The following is a 23598-nucleotide window of genomic DNA, read 5'->3' as shown; positions in this document are numbered from 1 at the left end:
GTCTTCTGCCCATTTTTGGATTGGGTTGTTTATTTTTTTGTTATTGAGCTGCATGAGCTGCCTGTAAATTTTAGAGATTAATCCTTTGTCAGTTGATTCATTTGCAAATATTTTCTCCCATTCTGAGGGTTGTCTTTTGGTCTTGTTTATGGTTTCCTTTGCTGTGCAAAAGCTTTGAAGTTTCATTAGGTCCCATTTGTTTATTTTTGTTTTTATCTCCATTACTCTAGGAGATGGGTCAAGAAGGATCTTGCTGTGATTTATGTCATAGAGTGTTCTGCCTATGTTTTCCTCTAAGAGTTTGATAGTTTCTGGCCTTACATTTAGGTCTTTAATCCATTTTGAGCTTATTTTTGTGTATGGTGTTAGGGAGTGATCTAATCTCATACTTTTACAGGTACCTGTCCAGTTTTCCCAGCACCATTTATTGAAGAGGCTGTCCTTTCTCCACTGTACATTCCTGCCACCTTTATCAAAGATAAGGTGTCCATATGTGCATGGGTTTATCTCTGGGATTTCTATCCTATTCCATTGATCTATCTTTCTGTTTCTGTGCCAGTACCATACTGTCTTGATTACTGTAGCTTTGTAGTATAGTCTGAAGTCAGGGAGCCTGATTCCTCCAGCTCCATTTTATGTTCTCAAGATAGCTTTGGCTATTCGGGGTCTTTTGTGTTTCCATACAATTGTGAAATTTTTTGTTGTAGTTCTGTGAAGAATGCCAGTGGTAGTTTGATAGGGATTGCATTGAATAAAGAGAGGTATTGTTAAAAGATCTTCTTTACAAAGGGGGAGAAGCCAAGGATTTTAAAATTGCCTGGATATTCAGAGAGAAGGTTAGTAATAAAGTATGTAACAGTGGTGCAGGTTAAACTATTTCATGGGGTTTATTTAGAATCTTAAAATTATTTTGCAGTGCTAACTCTAAAAGACCAATGTAATATACATTGAAATAATTGTTTCAGTTCTTTTTATAACCTGGAAAATACTTTCAACACAAGTTTTTAGTTGTCAAATCTTAGAGCTATAGATGTTTGAGTTTTCTTTGCATTTTATGGAATGCTTAACCACCATTTTTTCATTTTAGAGTGATAAATGAGATTTTTTACCTACACATTTTGTATTCAGTGTAAACATTTTCATTAATAAGTAATTTTTCTACTACTATGTCTGCAGTTATGAACTTTAGTAACAAATCTTAATGTCTTCACCAACAAAACTGGGATTATAATGCTTGGTTATAGGACTGAATAAAATTGGTAACGTATAAAGTAATATAAATAATATTCTAATTCTTATTTTAACTTAGGACATTTTAGAGAATGTGATTTTGAAGCAAATTTGATTCTTTCTGCTGCCGGAGCTGAAATCCTACCCGTTAAAATCTGTGTGAACTTAGGCCAGTTATCTCATGTTTCTGTACCTCCTTTAACAAATGAAAGTAGAGAGTTTATACTTGGGAAGATTAGCTAACTAATTTGTCAAGCACTTAGAACAGTGCCTGGCTCACAGTAAGTGCTCAGTAACTATTAGATATAAAAATACTAATAAATATTTATTAATAATAAAATAATTATTATTTTAGGTGGATCTATACATTATCCCAGAAAAGGACACATGCTTGTGAAATTTTATACCAAATGTTCAGTGGACAATTAGCTACAGATTTAACTTTCAGACTTAATTTATAGCTAATATAGACATAAATGAGATGGAGAAACTGAAATGCAGTGCTATGACTTCCCAGGGTCTTATTATTTCCTCCAAACTTTTATCTGATGGGTTTTAAATGCACAGCATTGTTTCTGTGTTTGTGACACTTTTGTTGCACAGTTGGGTTTCTTCTTTTAACTACCTCAACCGGCTCTCTGAATGACAACAGACTAAATTATTACTACATCTACTGCATTTTTTTTTAACATCTTTATTGGAGTATAATTGCTTTACAATGGTGTGTTAGTTTCTGCTTTATAACAAAGTGAATCAGTTATACATATACATATGTCCCCATATCTCTTCCCTCTTGCGTCTCCCTCCCTCCCACCCTCCCTATCCCACCCCTCTAGGTGGTCACAAAACACTGAGCTGATCTCCCTGTGCTATGCAGCTGCTTCCCACTAGCTATCTATTTTACCACTAGCTATCTATTTTACGTTTGGTAGTGTATATATGTCCATGCCACTCTATCACTTTGTCACAGCTATCCCTTCCCCCTCCCCATATCCTCAAGTCCATTCTCTAGAAGGTCTGTGTCTTTATTCCTGTCTTACCCCTACGTTCTTCATGACATTTTTTTTTGTTAAATTCCATATATATGTGTTAGCATATGGTATTTGTCTTTCTCTTTCTGACTTACTTCACTCTGTATGACAGACTCTAGGTCTATCCACCTCATTACAAATAGCTCAATGTCGTTTCTTTTTATGGCTGAGTAATATTCCATTATTATGGAATATTGGAGTAATATTCCAGTATATATGTGCCACATCTTCTTTATCCATTCATATGTTGATGGACACTTAGGTTGCTTCCATGTCCTGGCTATTGTAAATAGAGCTGCAATGAACAATTTGATACATGACTCTTTTTGAATTATGGTTTTCTCAGGTTATATGCCCAGTAGTGGGATTCCTGGGTCATATGGTAATTCTATTTTTAGTTTTTTAAGAAACCTCCATACTGTTCTCCATAGTGGCTGTATCAGTTAACATTCCCACCAACAGGGCAAGAGTGTTCCCTTTTCTCTACACCCTCTCCAGCATTTATTGTTTCTAGATTTTTTGATGATGGCCGTTCTGACTGGTGTGAGATGATATCTCATTGTAGTTTTGATTTGTATTTCTCTAATGATTAATGATGTTGAGCATTCTTTCATGTGTTTGTTGGCAATCTGTATATCTTCTTTGGAGAAATGTCTATTTAGGTCTTCTGCCCATTTTTGGATTGGGTTGTTTATTTTTTTGTTATTGAGCTGCATGAGCTGCTTGTAAATTTTGGAGATTAATCCTGAGTCACTTGCTTCATTTGCAAATATTTTCTCCCATTCTGAGGGTTGTATTTTCATCTTGTTTATGGTTTCCTTTGCTGTGCAAAAGCTTTTAAGTTTCATTAGGTCTCATTTGCTTATTTTTGTTTTTATTTCCATTTCTCTAGGAGGTGGGTCAGAAAGGATCTTGCTGTGATTTATGCCATAGAGTGTTCTGCCTATGTTTTCCTCTAAGAGTTTGATAGTTTCTGGCCTTACATTTAGGTCTTTAATCCATTTTGAGTTTATCTTTGTGTATGGTGTTAGGGAGTCTTCTAATTTCATACTTTTACATGTAGCTGTCCAGTTTTCCTAGGACCACTTATTGAAGAGACTGTCTTTTCTCCACTGTATATTCTTGGCTCCTTTATCAAAGATAAGGTGACCATATGTGCGTGGGTTTATCTCTGGGCTTTCTATCCTGTTCCATTGATCTATATTTCTGTTTTTGTGCCAGTACCATACTGTCTTGGTAAATCTACTGCTTTTAAGAGCAACATCAACTATATGCAAAATGAAAAAGTGCTAATACCCCAGGTAGAGATTTTGAAGAATGTATGTCTTTATGATGCTAATTGACATGTCAGGCAAAAGTAATCCCTTCCTATTAAGTCACTTATAGTATAACAATACAGAGGCCACAAATCCTTGATTAAATTATTTGATATAATGCAAACACTTGTAGAGAAACTATTCAGTAAAATGCCATGCTTCATGATATAATTCCAACCTTCTTGAGTTTATTTTTTGGCTTTTTAATTCAGTTTGAACCTCTACAATTACATTACTTTTGCAAATAATAAAGTAGAAGATGTGATACACACACACACACACACACACACACACACACACACATACACACACAATGGAATACTACTAAGCCATAACAAAGAATGAAATTTTGCCATTTACAGCAACATGGATGGACTTGGAGAACATTATGCTAAGTGAAATAAGTCAGAGAAAGGCAAATACTGTATGATATCACTTAAAAGTGGAATCTAAAAAATACAACAAACTAGTGAATATAACAGAAAAGAAGCAGACTTACAGCTATAGAGAAGAAACTAGTGGTTACCAGTGGCAGGGGTGGGGGCAGCGGAAATATAGGGGAAGAAAGTGGGAGGTACAAACTGTTGGGTGTAAGATAGGCTCAGCTATGTATTGTACAACACGGGGAATATAGCCAATATTTTGTAATAACTATAAATGGAAAGTAACCTTTAAAAATTGTAAAAAAAATTTTTTAATTAAAAAAAATCTAGTTTATATATTTACAATTATTAAATTATAATTGTAATATAAAATCAGCAAATTATAAAGAATTACACAAAGAATCAAAGGGATGAATTTTTTCTACTGTTATTAAAGAGTGTAAGACATTTACTTGCAAATGAAAGATGAAGAATTAAAACATTTTCTTCTTCCTCATTTTGTTCCCTACAAGCAGTATTGATCCTTGTTTCTTAGTAAGATGATTTGGTATTACTGTTGTTCCTGTCCCTATTGATGAGGAGACCACCCCAACCCCCCTGACCCTTTCTAAGAGCAGAAACATAGGTGGGTTTGATGGGAGAACCTGTGTGAGTCTGGGTATAAAATCAGTTACAAATCAAAGAGATCTTTGAACCAATGACATAAACCAGTACGGCCCCATTAGATCATGACAGGGTTATTAACAATGAGAAAGATTAATTATTGAAAATTGATGTATATTTCTGTACTTTTGTTACTCTTGTGAACTTCACAGTATCAGTTTGGAATTAGCAGAAATTAAATTTCTAGAATTGAGATCCCCAGAAAAATGACTAATAAATATAAAAAAAATCTTCCAGTCTAATTTAACTGCGATTTTTATAAATATATAATTAGTATAAATAAATATATAAAAATTATTTTATTAAAATGTAACAACACCAGAGATACTAATGTCATAGATTGCTACATTTTAACTGTAGTACAATCAAAATTATGAAAAAACACATAAAACTAGAAGAGAATACATTAATAATGAGAGTGATTGCCTGTGGGGAAGGTGGGTTTTTCTGGATTTTATGTTTTATGTGATTTCCAAATTTTTTATAATTAACCCATATTTCCTTAATAATCAGAAAAAATTGATAATTAAAAGTTGATACATTCATGGATTCAAACACATTGCCTTTTTCCTAATTTAGCAAACCAATTTAGATTTTGCTTTCTTTAATTTGAAGTTTTACCATATGTTTGGAATAAACTGAATATTTTCACCATAAAAACTTCCAAACCAGTTTGTATCTGTATTTTCTTGAAAATTTTATGTATTTTCAGAGATTTTTAGAGTGTCCTTTAGCAATGTTATTAAATAAATACACTTAATGATTATCACCATGTAATTTTTTTATATCCCTAGCATCTCACACTGTACCTGGCACACAGTAGACAATATGTATTTTATAAACTGAACATCTCCCACATCAATTTGGTTACTAAGTCTTGTGGATTCTTTCTCTCAAATCTGTCCCCTCCTCTCAATTCTTGAAGCTTCTGCTCCCGTTAAAGTCCTCATTTCTCCCATCTTCAAAAAGTCACCCCTGACCTCCTTGCCTCCCTCTAGACACTGCTTTATCCTTTTTCGCAGCTCAGAAAAGTTTTAAAATGAGCAGTGTACACTCTGTTTCCATTTTTAAAACTTCATTCTTTTAAATTTATTTTTAACTATGCAAGCAATACATGTACATATTTTCTTCTCCTCAGAGGTTAACTATGATTTTCAGTTTGTTGATTATCCCTGCAGACCTTTCTATGCATTTATATACATAAATAGAGAGAGAGGGAAATTGTTGTGTTATTGGGAAGGGACAGATTTATACAATGGCATCAGGATCTATGGTTCATCCTGCAAATTTTTTTTTCACTTAAGACCATGTCCATGTGAGTCCATATAGATCTACCTTATTCTTTTAAACTGCCAAATATAATTGATACAGTTGTACCATAGCTCATTTAGTTGCTCTATAGGTGGACATTTTTTTTTTTTTTTTTTTGCGGTATGCGGGCCTCTCACTGCTGTGGCCTCTCCTGTTGCGGAGCGCAGGCTCAGCGGCCATGGCTCACGGGCCCAGCCGCTCCACAGCATGTGGGATCTTCCCGGACCGGGGCACGAACCCGTGTCCCCTGCATTGGCAGGCAGACTCTCAACCACTGCGCCACCAGGGAAGCCCTATAGGTGGACATTTAGATTGTTTAAAATGTTTTAATCCTTGACCAGTGCTGCAGTGAACATCCTTTCTATATGCTTTTCATGAACATGTTAATTGTTTCTCTAGACTGTATACCTAAAAGTGGAACTGTTGGGCCATAAGGTATTCACGTTTAAAATTTTAATAGATACTGCCAAAATTGCCCTCTAAAAAATATTTATCAATTTACACTGCCACCAATATGAATGAAATGATCTGGAGTTAGTGGATATTATGCCATCTCTTATTTTTGCAAATTTGATGGATAAAAAAATATTTTCATTGTTTCATTTTGCATTTCCCTAATCACTTGGTGAAGTTACCTGACATTTGGATGGAAGTTGCTAATTGATCTTTGTTTTTTAAATTTTCTCTCCCTCCAAAAAATTTCCTTGCCAAAATCAAAACATTACTATTTTTTTTCTCATTCATCATTTCAGCCAGCCAAGCCAGGGACTTGTTGTCAAAGATGCTAGTGATTGACCCAGCAAAAAGGATATCAGTGGACGACGCCTTACAGCATCCGTACATCAATGTGTGGTATGATCCTGCCGAAGTGGAGGCGGTAAGTCTTCAGCTTATTTTATTTTCCTTCCACAAACAAATCATAGTAACTGGGTGCTCTATAGTGTGAACTGAAGAAGAATTAGAATCCAAAAGAATACTCAAAGGACGTTCATAAAATTCCTAAGTCACAAAGCTATTACCTTCCCTAGTAAAAGTTATTTTCTTCAGCCTGTGTTTTGAGTTGTGTTTCTTTTTCAGGATTTCCTATGAGAGATGGTGATTTAGTCCAACAAACCTTGGCTGTCCATGAAACACTTCCATTAGTTTTTGTTAAATTGTTAATACCACCAGTGTCTCCTCCTTTATGTTTAATTATCAGCCTCTCCTGCTGCAAACTAAGTAACAGAAAACGTGAATAAGTCTCTTTGCCTCTATTCCGATAAGATGCCTGTCTTTAGTAAAGTGTGGTACTAACAACATTTAGATTATAAAGCTTTTACTAGGCCGTTGGTGCCTTTGTGAACCCTTGCATAAATCAGATGAGAAAAATTGGGTATTCCAATAAGGACACTATTTCAGATTGGTTCTAAATTTCAGGTTGGTTCTTACCATAGTCAGATATAGCTCCATATTTTCCAACCATATATAGTTTAAGAATCTTCTCAGAAGCATAACTCTTTTCAATTTTTAAATTATTTTTCAACCATTTGCTGTCTTCTCTTCAATCACTTTCTTATCTCTCTGCCTTTCTCCTTTTCTCTGTATGGAGCCAGGGCTGCTCAGGGCACAGGGCTATTGTTTTGCCCATGTGTGTCATGTAGGCCTCCCAATAGGAATGTCCTCTTGTCCCTCTTTTTGTTTGTTTGTTTTCTTGTGAACTTCTTTATACCCCAAGATATTCTTGGCCCGGAAAATTTTTGCATTGTTTTGACTTCTTTTCCTCTGCTTCATTGTGTGCTTGCCCATGTTAGAGATGCTAAATTCAAGGCTGACATTAATTCTCATCCCTTCACGCTCCACTGGAGAAGTGAGAGCTGACAGATGGGAGTGAGGATCAGGTAGAATCAAACTTTATAGACATAATATTCAAAAAGCGACTTTTCATAGTAACCCAGCTCTTAAACATTCAAAAATTTCAGAGAAAACACTTCAGTGATAAATGATTCTTCCTGTGTGGAAACTGAGGTATAACAGTCTCTCATAACATTTTCTTAAGATCTGCTCTCTTAAGCAGTTTTACAACAATGCTGAAATTTTAATTTGATTTAAATTAATTTTTAGTCACTAGATTTGTTACAAAATAAAATCCCCCAAATTAATTATTTATGAGTTTACTTCTAATGCTCTTAAAACTAAAAATACTAATGTTCTTACAGCTAAAAACTTGAATTTCTTCCAGTTTCTCATTCTTGGGAAATACTTCAAAGAGGTTCCTGGGGTAGAATGAAATAATAAGTAAGAGAAAGTATGATGTATATGTATGTAAAAATTAAGCATAAGAATTTTTTCTCTGATGATTTTTGAGGTTATGCTGATAAAAATTTTAGGCAAACATAAACTATTTGAAATTATTGCTCTTCACTGATTTTGATATTTCAAATCATGTGGCCTATGTATTTTTCCGTACATCTAATGTAATGTGTATAATCTGTTTTTAATGGGTTGTGACCTAGAGTTTAATTGGAGTCATAAAGTCTGCATTTGTAATTCACTTGTAATCATATTGCCTGTAAAAAAACAATTGCTTAGAATCTGTAACAATATATTAATGAGTAGTAATGAACAATATATTAATGAGTAGTAATGAATTTTTTTTTTTTTTTGTCGGTACGCGGGCCTCTCACTGTTGTGGCCTCTCCCGTTGCGGAGCACAGGCTCCGAAAGCGCAGGCCCAGCAGCCATGGATCACGGGCCCAGCCGCTCCGCGGCATGTGGGATCCTCCCGGACCAGGGCACGAACCCACGTCCCCTGCATCGGCAGGCGGACTCCCAACCACTGCGCCACCAGGGAAGCCCTATCAATGGATTTTAACTTAATTTTAACTTTTTATGAAAAATTCCTTTGAAAGATAGAAAGATAAAATTTAGGGTACCTTACATGGCTAGAATCTTTTTCTCAGCCATTTCAATATTGTCAAAATAAGTTTCTTTGGAAGAAAATAGAGTCAAGTAGAGAGTGATAAAGGAAAAACTGCAAGAGAATGTGATGTCTTCAGGAAAAATAAAGAATAGAGAAATACTATGTGTACTAATCTGTTAACCATACTACAAGCTATCTTATCACATGTTTCCAAAAGTTCCAAAGTACCAAAATGAAAAGAGGAGAGCATATGAATGCTGTCATAACTGTAAGAGAGAAAATTATTCATGGAAAAATGAAGTTGAAAATGTCAAAAGTTGAATGTCAAGGTTAATATTCATCTATTTGTGTAATATTACATCAATTTTGAAGTTAGAACTGCTCAAATTATTAGCAAGTTCTTATTCAGATAATGTTCAGAGCAACAGAAGTATGTACCCTGAACACAAAGGCCACATTTCATGTCAATGCTTTTTCATAAAACAATTGGGAGGTATTCTAATTCTGTTTCAGTATTCATCAAGGGGAGTACAATAGCATACACAAATGCAATTTATTGAGCTGTATGCAATGCCGCAGATATGGAAAGATGGGTTAGGTTAAAATTTCTGTTCTGCCACTTACTAGCTGACCTAGGTCAAGTTTCTTAACCTTTCCTCACTCAGTTTTCTTAACTAAGAATAGGAAACAATCATACATAGTGTATAGTGTTCTGAGAATTTAAAGAGGTAATGTACATAAAGTACTTCATACAGCCAGTAGAAATCATAAATTACTATTCTCATAATCATTACTATTACTGTTATGACTTTTACATGCAAGCCTTTATTACCCTTTGATGTTAGGAAAGATAGATATATTTGGTGAAAAAAGACAAGCTGGCCAAGAAACTATAGAAATACTCTATATTTTTAAAAATCACTAACATTTATGTAGTTTCTGCAAGATTTTAAGATGTTCGTTCTTTTTTGGCTGATGTATACCCACCACTACCTTGCCAAGTATAAAAGAATCCAGTGCCATTAATTTAAACCAAAATAAAGACAAATTACATTGTTCACAAATCCTCATTATAATTTATCTTTAATAAACTAGGGTACAGTCAGGGCTATCTGAGAGAATAAACTTGAACATATTCTCTGTGCTCTGTTGGAGGGAAATACAGAAACAGTGAGGATCAGTTGCCTTGTTTCTTACCAGATTCTTGAGTTTAGAGACCCTGCTAGGATACAGGGTGGCTCTCACCCTGTAAACCCTGAGAGTAGGGGTATGAACACACTTTAGGAGGACTTTTGTGAACTGCAAGCTAAGGAGGAGTTGACTACGTCTCAGGGAATATAAAACAGGAACTTAAGGAGAATATGAAATGTGACCACTTTTTAAAACATAGTTTTATGTTTTTCAAAAACTCCTGAGCCCTCTATGAAAGCTCCTGAGTACAGGAGCCTTACTAAGAGCTTCTGTAGTTGTTCTGCATTGCTAGGGGTGGGAGAGGGCTATGGGGAGGGAGGGAGAGAGGAGGGGGACGAGATGTGCTCAGTCACCAAACCAATGATATCAAAACTCAAAATAATCATCATAAGGAAGCCAACTGAAAACCTACGGGATTAGAGAAGGATATATCTTTATTTCTCAATTCATGATAAGAAGGAAGCCTCCAGACCTGACACTGGAACCATTGTCTAAGGTGGAACTGGTGCTGGGGTCCTGGCTCACAGCCAGTGGTGATCAGGTCCACTGTTGGAAGTCTCTGTCTCAGAGAGGCCCAGATCCAGTCCTAAATGATCAAAACATTACTCTGGGAATCTGGACAAAGGGGCAGGTTGAACCAGTCAGGCAGCTGGTATCTTAGAATTCTGTCCTCCAGTTGGCAAGCCCCAAGTATAATACTTGAGAGTGCAGAGGAGGGGTGGCAGGCAACTTAGGACCTTCTGTATGGTGACTGAGTCAAAGTCACAGGAAGAATGCTAGAAGAGAGGCTTGGAACATGGGCCACAGCTGAGGATGAACTGGAGAGAGAGGCTGGGAATGTTCTTTTAGGAATACAAGTACACATGCCATCCACACAGAGACCAAGGGGAAATGGTATGACTAACCCAGTCAGTGTGGGTGGAGTGCGATTAGGGAAGCAAGGCCAGTGCTGAGTTTGTTTATTATTTCTTACCCAATTCAAGATTAATTTGGGAATTGGGACAAGGCTGGATGGGAATTTAATCTACCCATATAGACCTCGAGTTAAACAATCTGGTCTTTAGCTCCGCAGTGAGAGAGTAACCTGGGAAACAGAATAACACTTACATTTATTAGTGCTGAAGTTCGATTAAAATAAGCACTTAGAAAATGTAAGCCGAGAATAGTCAGTACTGTTGCACATTTACTGTCTATTTACAACATAAGGTAATTTATAGAGCCTTAAATGTTTTATTGTTATTAATATATACTATTTCATTGCTTTAGGGATTATGTTATTTTTTGCTGACAGTGAAATAATTTATAGGAACAAGCTAAACTATTATAAGCTCTTTTATTGCAAGGCCATCATAGATTTCATGCCCTTTGAGCAGAGTTACTCTCTGACATTATTTTAGTTATCTTTTTGTCTGCCTTTGTATCTTATTGGTCATTACCAAAGTGAGCACATGGAAGGGGTGACCAACCATCCAGGAATTATGCACTATTTTCAATTTTCTTGTGACATAGATATGTAAATTTTACTGTTGTGTATGTCTGGAAATATGTTCAAGGTAAATCTTTTTTTTTTTTTTAATTCATTCATTCATTTATTTATGGCTGTGTTGGGTCTTCATCTCTGTGCGAGGGCCTTCCCCAGTTGTGGCAAGCGGGGACCACTCTTCATCGCGGTGCGCGGGCCTCTCACTATCGCGGCCTCTCTTGCTGCAGAGCACAGGCTCCAGACACGCAGGCTCAGTAATTGTGGCTCACGGGCCCAGTTGCTCCATGGCATGTGGGATCTTCCCAGACCAGGGCTCGAACCCGTGTCCCCCGCACCGGCAGGCGGATTCGCAACCACTGCGCCACCAGGGAAGCCCTCAAGGTAAATCTTAAATGAGAGCTTAAAGATCATTGTAGAATGGTTTCATGCTGCAGTTCAGCCAATATCAACATTCAGAATATAAGCTTTACAACGGTGAACAGTGACAGGGACACAGGTTCATAAGCCATGATGAGGAGAGTAGAATAGGGCTAGGCATGGGATCAGAAAGCATTAAGAAGAGAATCAGAAGCCTGTGGTCAAAGTAGCAAAGGTTCCAGAACTTGGTCTGAGCAATTCTGAGTGAGGGCTGGCTCTGTGAGATGTGGACAAATTACATAGGGCAGGCAGATAAGACCAGTTCAGGAGAGACATGTAGTCTAAGGTCTGAGGTCTGAGCAGATACCACCCTAGAAGACATTTAAAGAGTGGCAAAGCTAAGAATATTTTCTGATTGCAATGCAAAAGTCAAGAGCAAATACTCTTGGAACAACCCAGAGATTAGCAACAGTAGGAAGCCTAGGGAGAGGAGATGGTTTATTGGAGCGCAGGGGTGGGTAGTGATGGCCTGTCCAGTGGGAGCTGGGTAATAGACACAGAGGAGATGCAGGTGTGTCTGGCAAGAGAAATGGGGAGAAATGACCTGGCTTCTCCCCACTGCCCCCATCTTCTAGTGGTGTCTCCCTTCTCTTGGCTGAGACCAGCCCTAAACCAGCCGATAGGTGAGCCTTGGAAATGCAGCCTGCAGGGGCCAGCCTCTGAGATACAGAGCAAATAAAGGAAAGTTGAGGACTGTATCTGTGGGGAAAGAGGCCCAAGGCAGGCACTCACCTATTCATTCTTTCCTCATTTGCAGCTCCAAAACCCCTAAGTAAAATTAAAGTAACCGATGGTTAGGCTCACTTAATCTGGAGAGGAGAAGACTGGAGGTTGGAAGAGGTAGGTGCTCAGGGGCCACACTGGGTAATAGTGAAGTAAACATTATCCCCTTAGAAACTCCTAATATTTCATTTCCTCAAGTATCTTGTAGAAATCACAAGTACGATGCCAACCCGATAGTCTGGTCATGAGAGCATTTCTCATTGGGTTTGCAATTGAATGTGTGTAGTTCTCCTTTTGTATGTTGGTGTCACTTTTTCAATTGTTTGTTATGCTGTTGATGATGGCCTGTGGAGCCAATGCTGGACAACATGTGCATGGGGGAATGAGGGATTCAGCGATATGTTTTCCTTTAGGTTGCTTTCATTCCACTCTTCTGCTGCCAAGTAGGTAAAACACACCAAAAAAGACCTCTGTCATTCTTTCTTCTCACTCACCTCTTTGTTATTTCTTCCTTCTTTGTCTTTCCTTCTCTTATTAGCCCTTTTTCTTTATCCAGCTCCTACAGAGCTAGTCACATATGTTTTGATTATTTATTAACAGTTTGGTATTTTTCACTCTGTAAATATTTTATTAAACCCAAACTGTGTGTCCCATACTGACCTAGGTGCTGGTGATTCAGCAGTGAATTTAAAACAAAAAACAAGGTTCCTGCTTTTACTGATCTTCTAATTCTCTTGAATATATTTATTCAGTTAATAGCCAATGGAAATTTTTATTGATTAGGAATTTTATCACTTATTATCTCTGGACATAAATTCCTCCAAATGTGGGTTATCTATCTTACTTGACAATTTAACCTGTTTAGTATATAGGATTCTGAATGTAAGAAGAATCTGTAATAATTGTCCCTCTTAACATTAATCAGTTATAAATTACAATGACTCTTTCCTAATCCTTAACCAGATTGCATCAATAGCTTTGAATTATATTTAACAAACTATGATAATCTATCTCTAGCTATGATATTTTAAAACACTAGTCAGCTTTGGATATAAATCATTGTCCTGACCACGTTTTAGTAACTGAAATACATAGATTATTATTGAATAATCAAAGAATCCTGAAGTTGGCATACTAAGACTTCATATGTAGTTTAAAGATTCATCTATAAGTATTGACTATCTGAGGCCTTCAAACAAAATTCAAGTGATTGAGGGTGATGGTGGGAAATTATTCTCATTTTCTACTTCTAATTCTCCTGAATATATTTTTTATAGTGAAAGCTAATATTATTTGATTATGATTATCATGTGTTAACTTGCTCTGTTACCTACTTCATGAGTGAGTTATTGTTTGTATTACCTTTATCTTCACTAACTATGGTTTAACCAATTATCTTCTACTGAATTCTCTTAAATCCATAAGTTCCTAAAACAATGTGGTAAAGAATAGGCTTATAAATATATTAAATTATAAATGTATTATAAATGTATTAAGTACATTCTGAATGTACTTATATTCAGAATGAATATAAATTTAAGAATGAGAAAAAATACGAGCCTTCATGAATATGAACTTGATGCATCTAATGCTCAATCAGTCCCTCAGTAGTTTTATGTTTTTGTGATAAACCACTGAATAAAAGGTATATGTGCTTGCTTCAAATATTTTATAATCTCTTTATTAAGTCAGTGAGTCTAACACCATTAAACATGAAGTATCTAGAAGAAATGATTTAAATGAGTTATAAAAGAAAACAACTCTCTGTATAGGCTATATCTCTCCCATTGAGAGGAAAGAGGATTAAAGTCTTTGTAATTGACATTTCCCTTTGGTGAGTAATATCAAAAGGTTAGGCCATGTCCTCAAGACAGCTTCTGAATAAGTAATCAATCTGAAATTCAGAAACTTCTGTTTTTGTTTCCTGATTTCCCCCAGGGGATATAGACACATGCTTAAAGGGCTAATAGATGTTATTTTTGTTTGCCTTTAGTGAGCCTGAGAAGGAAGCCAGTTTGGAAGTTTATTATATAAAACTTAATAGAAATTCTCAAACTGTAAAAAAAAGACCTTTAAAATGTTATTAAAAACATAACCTGCAACATTTACATTATTTAAGATTTTTTTGGGGAGTAATCTAAAAGTTTTATTGGGGAAAAAGTCTATCTCACCAAAATAATAAGAAAACTAGTTTCTCTTAACATTTAATGAGTAAAAAGCCTCCATTGCTTTTCATTAAAGCCAAAAAGACTGCATGGTGCTATGTCTCTGAGTATGACCTGGGATTTTACTAGGGATCGTATTACTAGTTTGGTACTAGTAATAAGATGCTTCTTGATGTTAAGTACACTCACTTTTAGTAAGAAAAAAAAAATTCCATTTACTTTTCTTTAGATCATTTCAATCATGCTTTTTTCCTTTGATTAAAATTTGGAAAACTTATAAAGGGTTTTTTCTTTTCATATTTACAACTATATATATCACTATATGTGATAAAGCACATAAATTGAGTTTTTCCGAAAGTCCTATATGGAGCTTGTATAAAGGAAATTGTTCTCAAAAAAGATTTCTCAGATTATGTCTAGCATTTTAAGAGTATCAAAAATTATAAGTAAATTCTCTTAAATATTTTCACAAATAGGACAAGCTATCCCATTTCAGAGCAAGGAAAAGAATAATTAACAGCGGTACCTCAAATATTTAATATCATGGATTTCATTACCACAGTATGTTATAGTGTTCATTAAGTGTTTTAAATTTGACAATCAGTCTAAATGTTTCCCAAGTGTTCATCACTAGCCTGGTCTATAATTGGGGTGCTGGTCACTGGTGACCTTTTGCTGTTAGGGGTTGGAAAGACTAAGAGGTTACTGAGTGATGTTTTAAGGTGAAACATTATTATTCTACTCTCTCCATTCTAAAATTGCCATCATTTAAATTCCTTTTTCAGACTGTGTTCCTCTGAATTCTTTCAAATATGATTTATTCTACTCACAGAGAGTTAATAAATTGGCTGAATCCCTCTCTCAGCTGTTCTCTCCATCTGTTCTGACACACAGACTACCTCTTTGAGTCTTATGATTTCTTATTATTGCAGCATGCATCATGCTGAGAAAAAGCTAGTGCGACTCCCTGGCAGGCTTAATTTGAGAAATAGTTTAGTGCGATCTATCTGTCACAGAAGACCCTTTTAGTGTGGAGTTGAACTCTAAGTAGGTTTATTATACTCAGAATGTATATAAATTTAGAAATAAGTAGAAAGAAACATGAACTACAATGGATATGAATTTGATGCACTCCAATTATGTGTTTAATTATAGAAAGAAATTTGTATTTTTTGATTCTCATTTGCTTGCTTAAAGTTAAATCGATGTCTCTAATTCCTAATATCTGCCGTTTGTGGAATTCTAAATTTCCATCTGTTTGTACTGATGATCAGCAGCAAAATGTGAGCAGTTTACTAACTGCCTTCTAAAGAAAAATATAACTTACATTACAGTTCATATGCCCAGTACCTCAACTGTTAAAGTGAAAATGTCTTCTGAATCACATTGGGATTGTTTTGATGCCATGTTGTTGGGAGCTTGTCAAAATGTTTGTTGTAGATAGATTTAGCCACCTGCTTTTAGTGGCCCCTCTCCCTACATGACTTACAAGAAGAACAAAACTTTGCTCAAACATTAATTCATTTGTCTTTAATTTTAGCAAATTGTTCTACTGAAGAAAAACCTCCTTGATTTCAAATCATTGGGATGTTCAGATTTCACAGAGCACCTATGGTTCTCAAGTGTCAAAACTGGAGTAGTTGAATAGTTCATTCTCAGGAGATACCTGTTTTGCTGACTGGTAGAGCCTATGATCAGGTTTTTCTTTTCATATATTACCTTGAGCCCTTTAGGCAGTGAATATTGTTAATCTCTTGAATAGAGCCCTGAAGGAGAATTCTTTTAAAAACGTGGGAAGGGAACAGAAATTGTTTTTTTAGAACATTCCACAGCTGGTGATCTCTGAAAGCCAGAGTTATAATGTCCTGTCAGGTTCTCCCAGATCTATGATTTTTTTTTCTTTTTTCCTAGATGACTTCTAGTTATTATGAGATCCACCTGCTTAACTCAAGGGAGCAGGTATTTGTCGGAGCGTGTTTTATTTTCTTAATATTTTCATCCTGGAAAGAAAGAGATTACTCATTGTGGCATCTGTCTAAGGTGCCACAAAGTAGTATAATCCACAAACTGTGAGAGAAAAAAAAAGAAAACAAGTAATGCTTTCCCCTGTCAGAGCCGCTCCTAAGAGATAAGCAAAGAAGTCAATATCGGAAATTGTAAAGTTTTCTGTCAATGAAAACTTATCAAATTTTATAGTAAGAGGAAGACTAAAGAGGAGGAAAGAAAGGTCGATCAGAAGAGAGAATCTCTGTTGGACAGGTCATAAAAATGGCTAATCTCTAGGAAACATAACTTACTTGGTAATTTGCTTTCCTGCCTTGTCTACCTGCAATGTTACTAAAATAATCAAACTAGACTGTTCCCTATCCACAATTTTTTGTCTGTCCTAAAAGAATCTCCTCTAAAGTACTGTGTATATAAGTTCAAGTGTAGCTTTAAGGCTTTCCTGCCCACCCTTGGTATCATTATGAGTGTTTTCAATATAGAACCTTTATTGATAAAGAAACTGATACTGCTCTGCAGAGGTGGTGATATTTTCTGAAAGGCCCATATGTTATTATATATAAATACTGTAATTTAAAGGCCACCTCTGTTCTATTCCCAGCAGTAATGCTTATTTGGTGGGTAGCCCTGTTCAAGTTTCTAAATCTGCTCTGGTTTGCTACTTAAAATGTTTTTCTGTCCCATCTTTACCAGATTCAATGAGGTTTAACTGTGTGATGAACTTTTAAAAAGTACATTCTCCTTTTTAAAAAATCCCCCAATACACACATGCCCATCATGCACAGTTCAACATGACAAATTCTTATTTTTTCGTGTGCTGTGTTGAGCACTGTTCCAGAGTTAAAGATGCACAAATGAGGGAAACACTTCCCTACCCTGCTGAGCTCATGATCTAGCACTAAGCTTTCTTATTCTGTCATTCATTTACCCTAGAGTTTCCTTGGATGAGACTCTGAGTGCTAGTAAAAAACATACTGAAATTATATGCCTATAATTATGTGTGTATATCTTCCTAGGGATATAGTTCATGGGCTTTATGAGATTTTTAGAGCTTTTACCTCCAAATTTAATTCTTAATATTTTAAAAACCGCTAGTCTGTTACAGAAAGATTTGGATGAGGGAGCTACAAAGATATGTGTAATTGACAGAGTTGGCTATCAGTCATAGACATAACCAAAAGACTTAACGCACTTCTTAGAAAATCTCAGGTTATTTCCTTGAGGTAATTTTTTATTTGTATAGAAAGACCCTTTCATTTATAAAGGTTATTCTTTTTTTAGGTAGGGGATATAAGGAGAAGGGACAGGTAAATATCAAGCACTATGCTTCCAATTTTCATTACGATTTTTAAAATTTATTGAAAATATGAAAAAGTTTTCTGTGATTCTAGGCAAGTTAAAATGGCATTTCTTCAAGAAACAGAAATTAATACCAGTGTCTACTTTTCAAGTAGCTAGCTCTTTTCTTGTGCTATGAAACTTTCAAGGCTTCAGTTGGCAGGCGGCTCTATAGCTTTATGACAGCATTGTTTTGCATGAAGATCAGACTTCATGAGAATGACGGGTCCAACTTTCCTCATATCTTGCTTCCATTTTGTTTCTCCTAGTTAAGAACTTACTTCCTTTGCATTACCCATTTTTCTCTGCGGTATTTGTCTCCAAAGATTTTTGTTTCTTTATCTGTTGTTTATTGCAACATAAAAGTGAAACAAACAAATGAACAGCAAAAACACATAAAAAGGCCTAATTTCTTCGCTATGCAGGGGGCGATCATAGGGTCAAGTTAATCAACCATCTTGTTTCAGAAGTCATGCTTAGAGTTGGTTATGCTATCAAGGTTAGGAGGTAAATTGAGAAATTTCGCATTCTAGGATAGAAGGGAAATAATAAGAAATTACAATCCTTAATGATGCTGAAAATGAATGTGTGGTCATGTGAAAACAAACAGTAATTAAACCTGAAAGATGTTTATTTTGACTTTTAAATTAAAACTATAGAGATGAAATCAGCATGTCATCAGAACTGTCCTAAGATCAAAAATTTATGGACCGGACATTTGAGGAGCTGCAGAATCAGAAAAAAGAGAAGCCAGGAAGTGTTCTTGAGTGCTAAATCATGGTAACCTTCAGATTCAGGGAAAAGGCTTGATGTGAACATTTTCTTCCCAAGTGTGGAACCATTGCTTAGGCCCTGGGGCATCCATTACATGTGAGGAGAGGGCAGAATGGATCATGCAACGATGAGACAGAATATTGAAAAGGTTACACTCCCTTTTTATAAGTCTATTAAGAGTTTATGGTCTTTCACAGAGTATATGCTGTAATTAAATTATTATGTCTCTGAATGGCAAGACAGTCATAAGAATGATAAAAACCACTTCTATAACTTGCTACAGGTTTAATTTTGGACTCATGGGGTCATTTGTGGAATATTGGCCCACAATATCTTGTGAAAGAATGGAATTTGTTGCTTATGAAAAATGCTTTTAATTGATAACCCAAAGAAATTCCCCACAGTTTCTAATTCCAGGGAGGATCTGATTTCCATCTTTATGTGCTTTTTGAAAACTGCATTCTTTTCACGTTCCTCTGAAAGAAGAGAGGGATAAAATAGCTATGCTTCAGGCACTTTTAATGAAAATGTCTTATCTAAGATGTTTGTTATTTTGGACTAAGTCCAGCAGAAAGCATTTTTGGTGACTTCGTTTCATGACATATACACCAGAATGCTGTCATCATGGTACAGCAATCTGTCACCACTTCTTTTTCTGAAGTAGGCTTGCTCATGTTCCCTGTTCCATTGCCTTGTGAATCTTATTTAATCACAAAGAAAAGTTTATTCCTAGCCAGAATTGTTGCACATACAATCACAGAGAAGTACTTAAGTAATGAGTAGCTCCCCCATGAATAGAAGGCTTAGCAACAAAGCAAAAACTCGACTTGCAATGAGTTAATTTATAATATTGTGGCAAACACCCTAGCTTCCTCAGACCAAGGGGCTCTAGGCAATGGGTGAAGACAAAGAGCTACAGAGTGTGGAGACCAAAATCATCATATAGGGGTACAGTAGAGCACAATGGAAACCACTCAGGATCCACAATTAGACAGGGACTCAAGGCCTCATCCTACCTTGGATGGGTTCACTTCTTTCATTCCCTAAATTTTTATTGAGCTTCAATTACATATGGCCATTGAGAATTCATTAATTATAATAATAAAAAGACCTAGTTCCTATTATTTAATTGCTTATAATATAGTAAGTTTGATAGACAAGTAAATGAGAAGTTTTAACCACTCTGGTAAATTCTATGAAAAGGAGGCACAAGGTACTACAGATGCCAAAAGAATAATGCATTACCCATCTTTTAGTAGACAAATGAGACTTTCAGGAGGAAGAAGGGTCTTAAATGGGATGAAAAGGATGGGCAAGAGTTAGCCAAATGAAATGGGGGTTGCAGAGTACGATCTTCTGAACAAAGGAGGCAATGTGTTCAAAGGCCAGGAGAGAAGAGACATCTTCTTGCAGTTAATATGAGGAACTGTGTGAGGTAATTCAGCATGACCAAGGAAGATACCAGGTCAGGAAGCACAGAAGGAGTGACCGTAGGAGTATTAATCAGAGATGTCTGTTTTAGGTAGACCATTCTTTCTGACTGGTTGGGGTGATGACTATTAGAAGAAAGACCGGTTAAGAAGCTGATGAAGTAGTTGAGATAAAAGATGATAAAATAGGGCTTCCCTGGTGGCGCAGTGGTTGAGAGTCCGCCTGCCGATGCAGGGGACACAGGTTCGTGCCCTGGTCCGGAAGGATCTCACATGCTGCGGAGCGGCTGGGCCAGTGAGCCATGGCCGCTGAGCCTGCGCGTCTGGAGCCAGTGCTCCGTAATGGGAGAGGCCACAACAGCGAGAGGCCCGCGTACCGCAAAAAAAAAAAAAAAAAAAAAAAAAAAAGATGATAAAATGAATTTCAATGGCAGTGAAGATAAAAAAAAGAATGACAGATTCCAAGATGTTTTTGGTGGTATAATTGTCACAAGTAATTTGCATCTATGAAATGCCCTAACAGGGTTTTAAGAGACAGGATATTATGTGAAAATGCTCAAATAAACTTTAAAAACACATCATGTTACTAAAGGGGGACTTTTTAGTTTGTGAGTATAATTGAAATAGTTTCAACCTAATGGTTGTAATCTATATGACATGAGATTCTCCTTCTTTTTTTAAATTTTATTTTCATTTTATATTATAGTTGATTTACAATGTTGTGTTAGTTTCAGGTGTACAACAAAATGATTCAGTTATATATATACATATATCCATTCTTTTTCAGATTCTTTTCCCATATAGGTTATTACAGAATATTGAGTAGAGTTCCCTGTGCTGTGCATTAGATCCTCGTTGATTATCCATTTTACATATAGTAGTGAGTATATGTTAATCCCAAACTCCTAATTTATCCCTCCCCCCACTTTTCCCCTTTGGGAACCATAATTTTGTTTTTGAAGTCTGCAAGTCTGTTTCATAAGAGATGATTCTTAATGGGATGTGTGGGATATGTTAGAATCTTGTGAGCAAATTATTAATTAGAAATAACCTTTCAACCTCAGGTGATTCTGTTCCTTACCCAATCACTGCCCCACCCCCTCAGCACTCTGTTCCCACCACAGATACCTTAGAAATTATTACTCTAAGAACAACTTGACAAGGGTTTTGTCTCATTCATCTGCATCATCTGTGTAACTACTTGTTCCTAGCACACTGCAGGTTTTCAAAAGAATTAACTGAATTAAGGAAATGTTTTAATCACCTTTGTATTGACTATTTTATTTAACCTTCCCATCCATGTTCCTATTCTTCATTACCCCAGCCAAAAGAACCCTTACCACTACTTCGGGGTACTGTTATTCCTATTGTACAAAATTTTTAAATGACTTTTACACCGTCCACAGCCAAAATCCTTGGTTCTAAGCCAGTGCTCATTGAACTATGTCTCAGTATCCTTTAAAAAGTTCTATTATTCTTTACAAAGGGGGTCTTTTAATAATTTATGTAATTATGAAATTTAGAATAGAAATGAATTTACAATAATATTTGCTACTTTTATTTCTGTTAACATCTTGTGTATAAAAGTGGTACATGGGGCTTCCCTGGTGGTGCAGTGGCTGAGAGTCCGCCTGCCGATGCAGGGGACATGGGTTTGTGCTCTGGTCCGGGAAGATCCCACATACCGCGGAGCAGCTGGTCCCATGAGCCATGGCCTCTGAGCCCGCGCGTCTGGAGCCTGTGCTCCACAACGGGAGAGGCCACAGCAGTGAGAGGCCCACGTACGGCAAAAAAAAAAAAAAAAAAAAAAAAAAAAAAAGCAGTACATGAACATTTACTTATATAATGTGCCAAGCATATGGAATCTAGGTAGGTAGAAGGAGCAGTAATTACTAGATTAGCAAAGCACTTTATACCTAATTGAAAAATTGCATTGATCCAAAATCTTTATGTCATGTTCTAAGATTTTCAGAGAGACCAGTGCTAGGAGAGAAAAAAAGTAGAAACTCGTAATTTAAAAAGTGTATATATTTCCACTAATGATGAAAAATCTGAAAGAGAAATTAAGGAAACACTCCCATTTACCATTGCAACAAAAAGAATAAAATACCTAGGAATAAACCTACCTAGGGAGATGAAAGAACTGTATGCAGAAAACTATAAGACACTGATGAAAGAAATTAAAGATGATACAAACAGATGGAGAGATATACCATGTTCTTGGATTGGAAGAATAAACATTGTGAAAATGACTATACTACCCAAAGCAATCTACAGATTCAATGTAATCCCTGTCAATTTTTTTACAGAACTAGAACAAAAAATCTTAAAATTTGTATGGAGACACAAAAGACCCCGAAGAACTATACCCTCTTTCACTTGTGGTGGAAATGTAAAATGATACAGCCACTATGGAGAACAGTATGGAGGTTCCCTAAAAAACTAAAAATAGAATTACCATATGACCCAGCAGTCCTACTACTGGGCATATACCTAGAGAAAACCATAATTCAAAAAGACACATGCACCCCAATGTTCACTGCAGCATTATTTACATTAGCCAGGTCATGAAAGCAACCTAAATGCCCATCGACAGACAAATGGATAAAGAAGATGTGGTACATATATACAATGGAATATTACTCAGCCATAAAAAGGAAGGAAATTGAGCTTCCCTGGTGGCGCAGTGGTTGAGAGTCCACCAGCCGATGCAGGGGACACAGGTTCGTGCTCTGGTCCGGGAAGATCCCACATGCCGTGGAGCAGCTAGGCCCGTGAGCCATGGCTGCTGAGCCTGCACATCCAGAGCCTGTGCTCCGCAATGGGAGAGGCCACAGCAGTGAGAGGCCCGCGTACCACAAAAATTAAAAAAAAAAAAAGGAAGGAAATTGGGTCATTTGTAGAGACGTGGATGGATCTAGAGACTGTCATACAGAGTGAAGTAAGTAAGAAAGAGAAAAACAAATATCATATATTAACGCATATATGTGGAGCCTAGAAAAATGATACAGATGAACCGGTTTGCAGGGCAGAAATAGAGACACAGAGAACAAACGTATGGACACCAAGGGGGGAAAGTGGTGGGTGTGTGTGTGTGTGATGAATTGGGAGATTGGGATTGACATTTATACACTAATATGTATAAAATGGATGACTAGGGCTTCCCTGGTGGTGCAGTGGTTGGGTGTCTGCCTGCCGATGCGGCGGACGCGGGTTCGTGCCCCAGTCTGGGAGGGTCCC

At 36.4% G+C, this 23598-nt stretch overlaps 1 protein-coding gene across 7 annotated transcripts in view; it reads left to right on the top strand.

The window, feature by feature from the left end:
- The window catches only part of MAPK10 (mitogen-activated protein kinase 10), a 365788-nt gene that overhangs the window by 312758 nt on the left and 29432 nt on the right, over positions 1 to 23598 (top strand). For all 7 annotated transcript variants that reach the window (XM_007465713.1, XM_007465715.1, XM_007465709.1 and 4 more), the window contains one exon: positions 6687 to 6811. In XM_007465713.1, coding sequence (XP_007465775.1) covers positions 6687 to 6811 — 125 coding nt within the window. The remainder of the gene's footprint in view (positions 1 to 6686; positions 6812 to 23598) is intronic.

The sequence above is a fragment of the Lipotes vexillifer genome, unplaced genomic scaffold (assembly GCF_000442215.2).
Source record: "Lipotes vexillifer unplaced genomic scaffold, Lipotes_vexillifer_v1.1 scaffold301, whole genome shotgun sequence".
Taxonomy (NCBI): domain Eukaryota; kingdom Metazoa; phylum Chordata; class Mammalia; order Artiodactyla; family Lipotidae; genus Lipotes; species Lipotes vexillifer.
The sequence above is the reverse complement of the archived record's forward strand: the minus strand, read 5'-3'. Positions and strand labels throughout refer to the sequence as shown.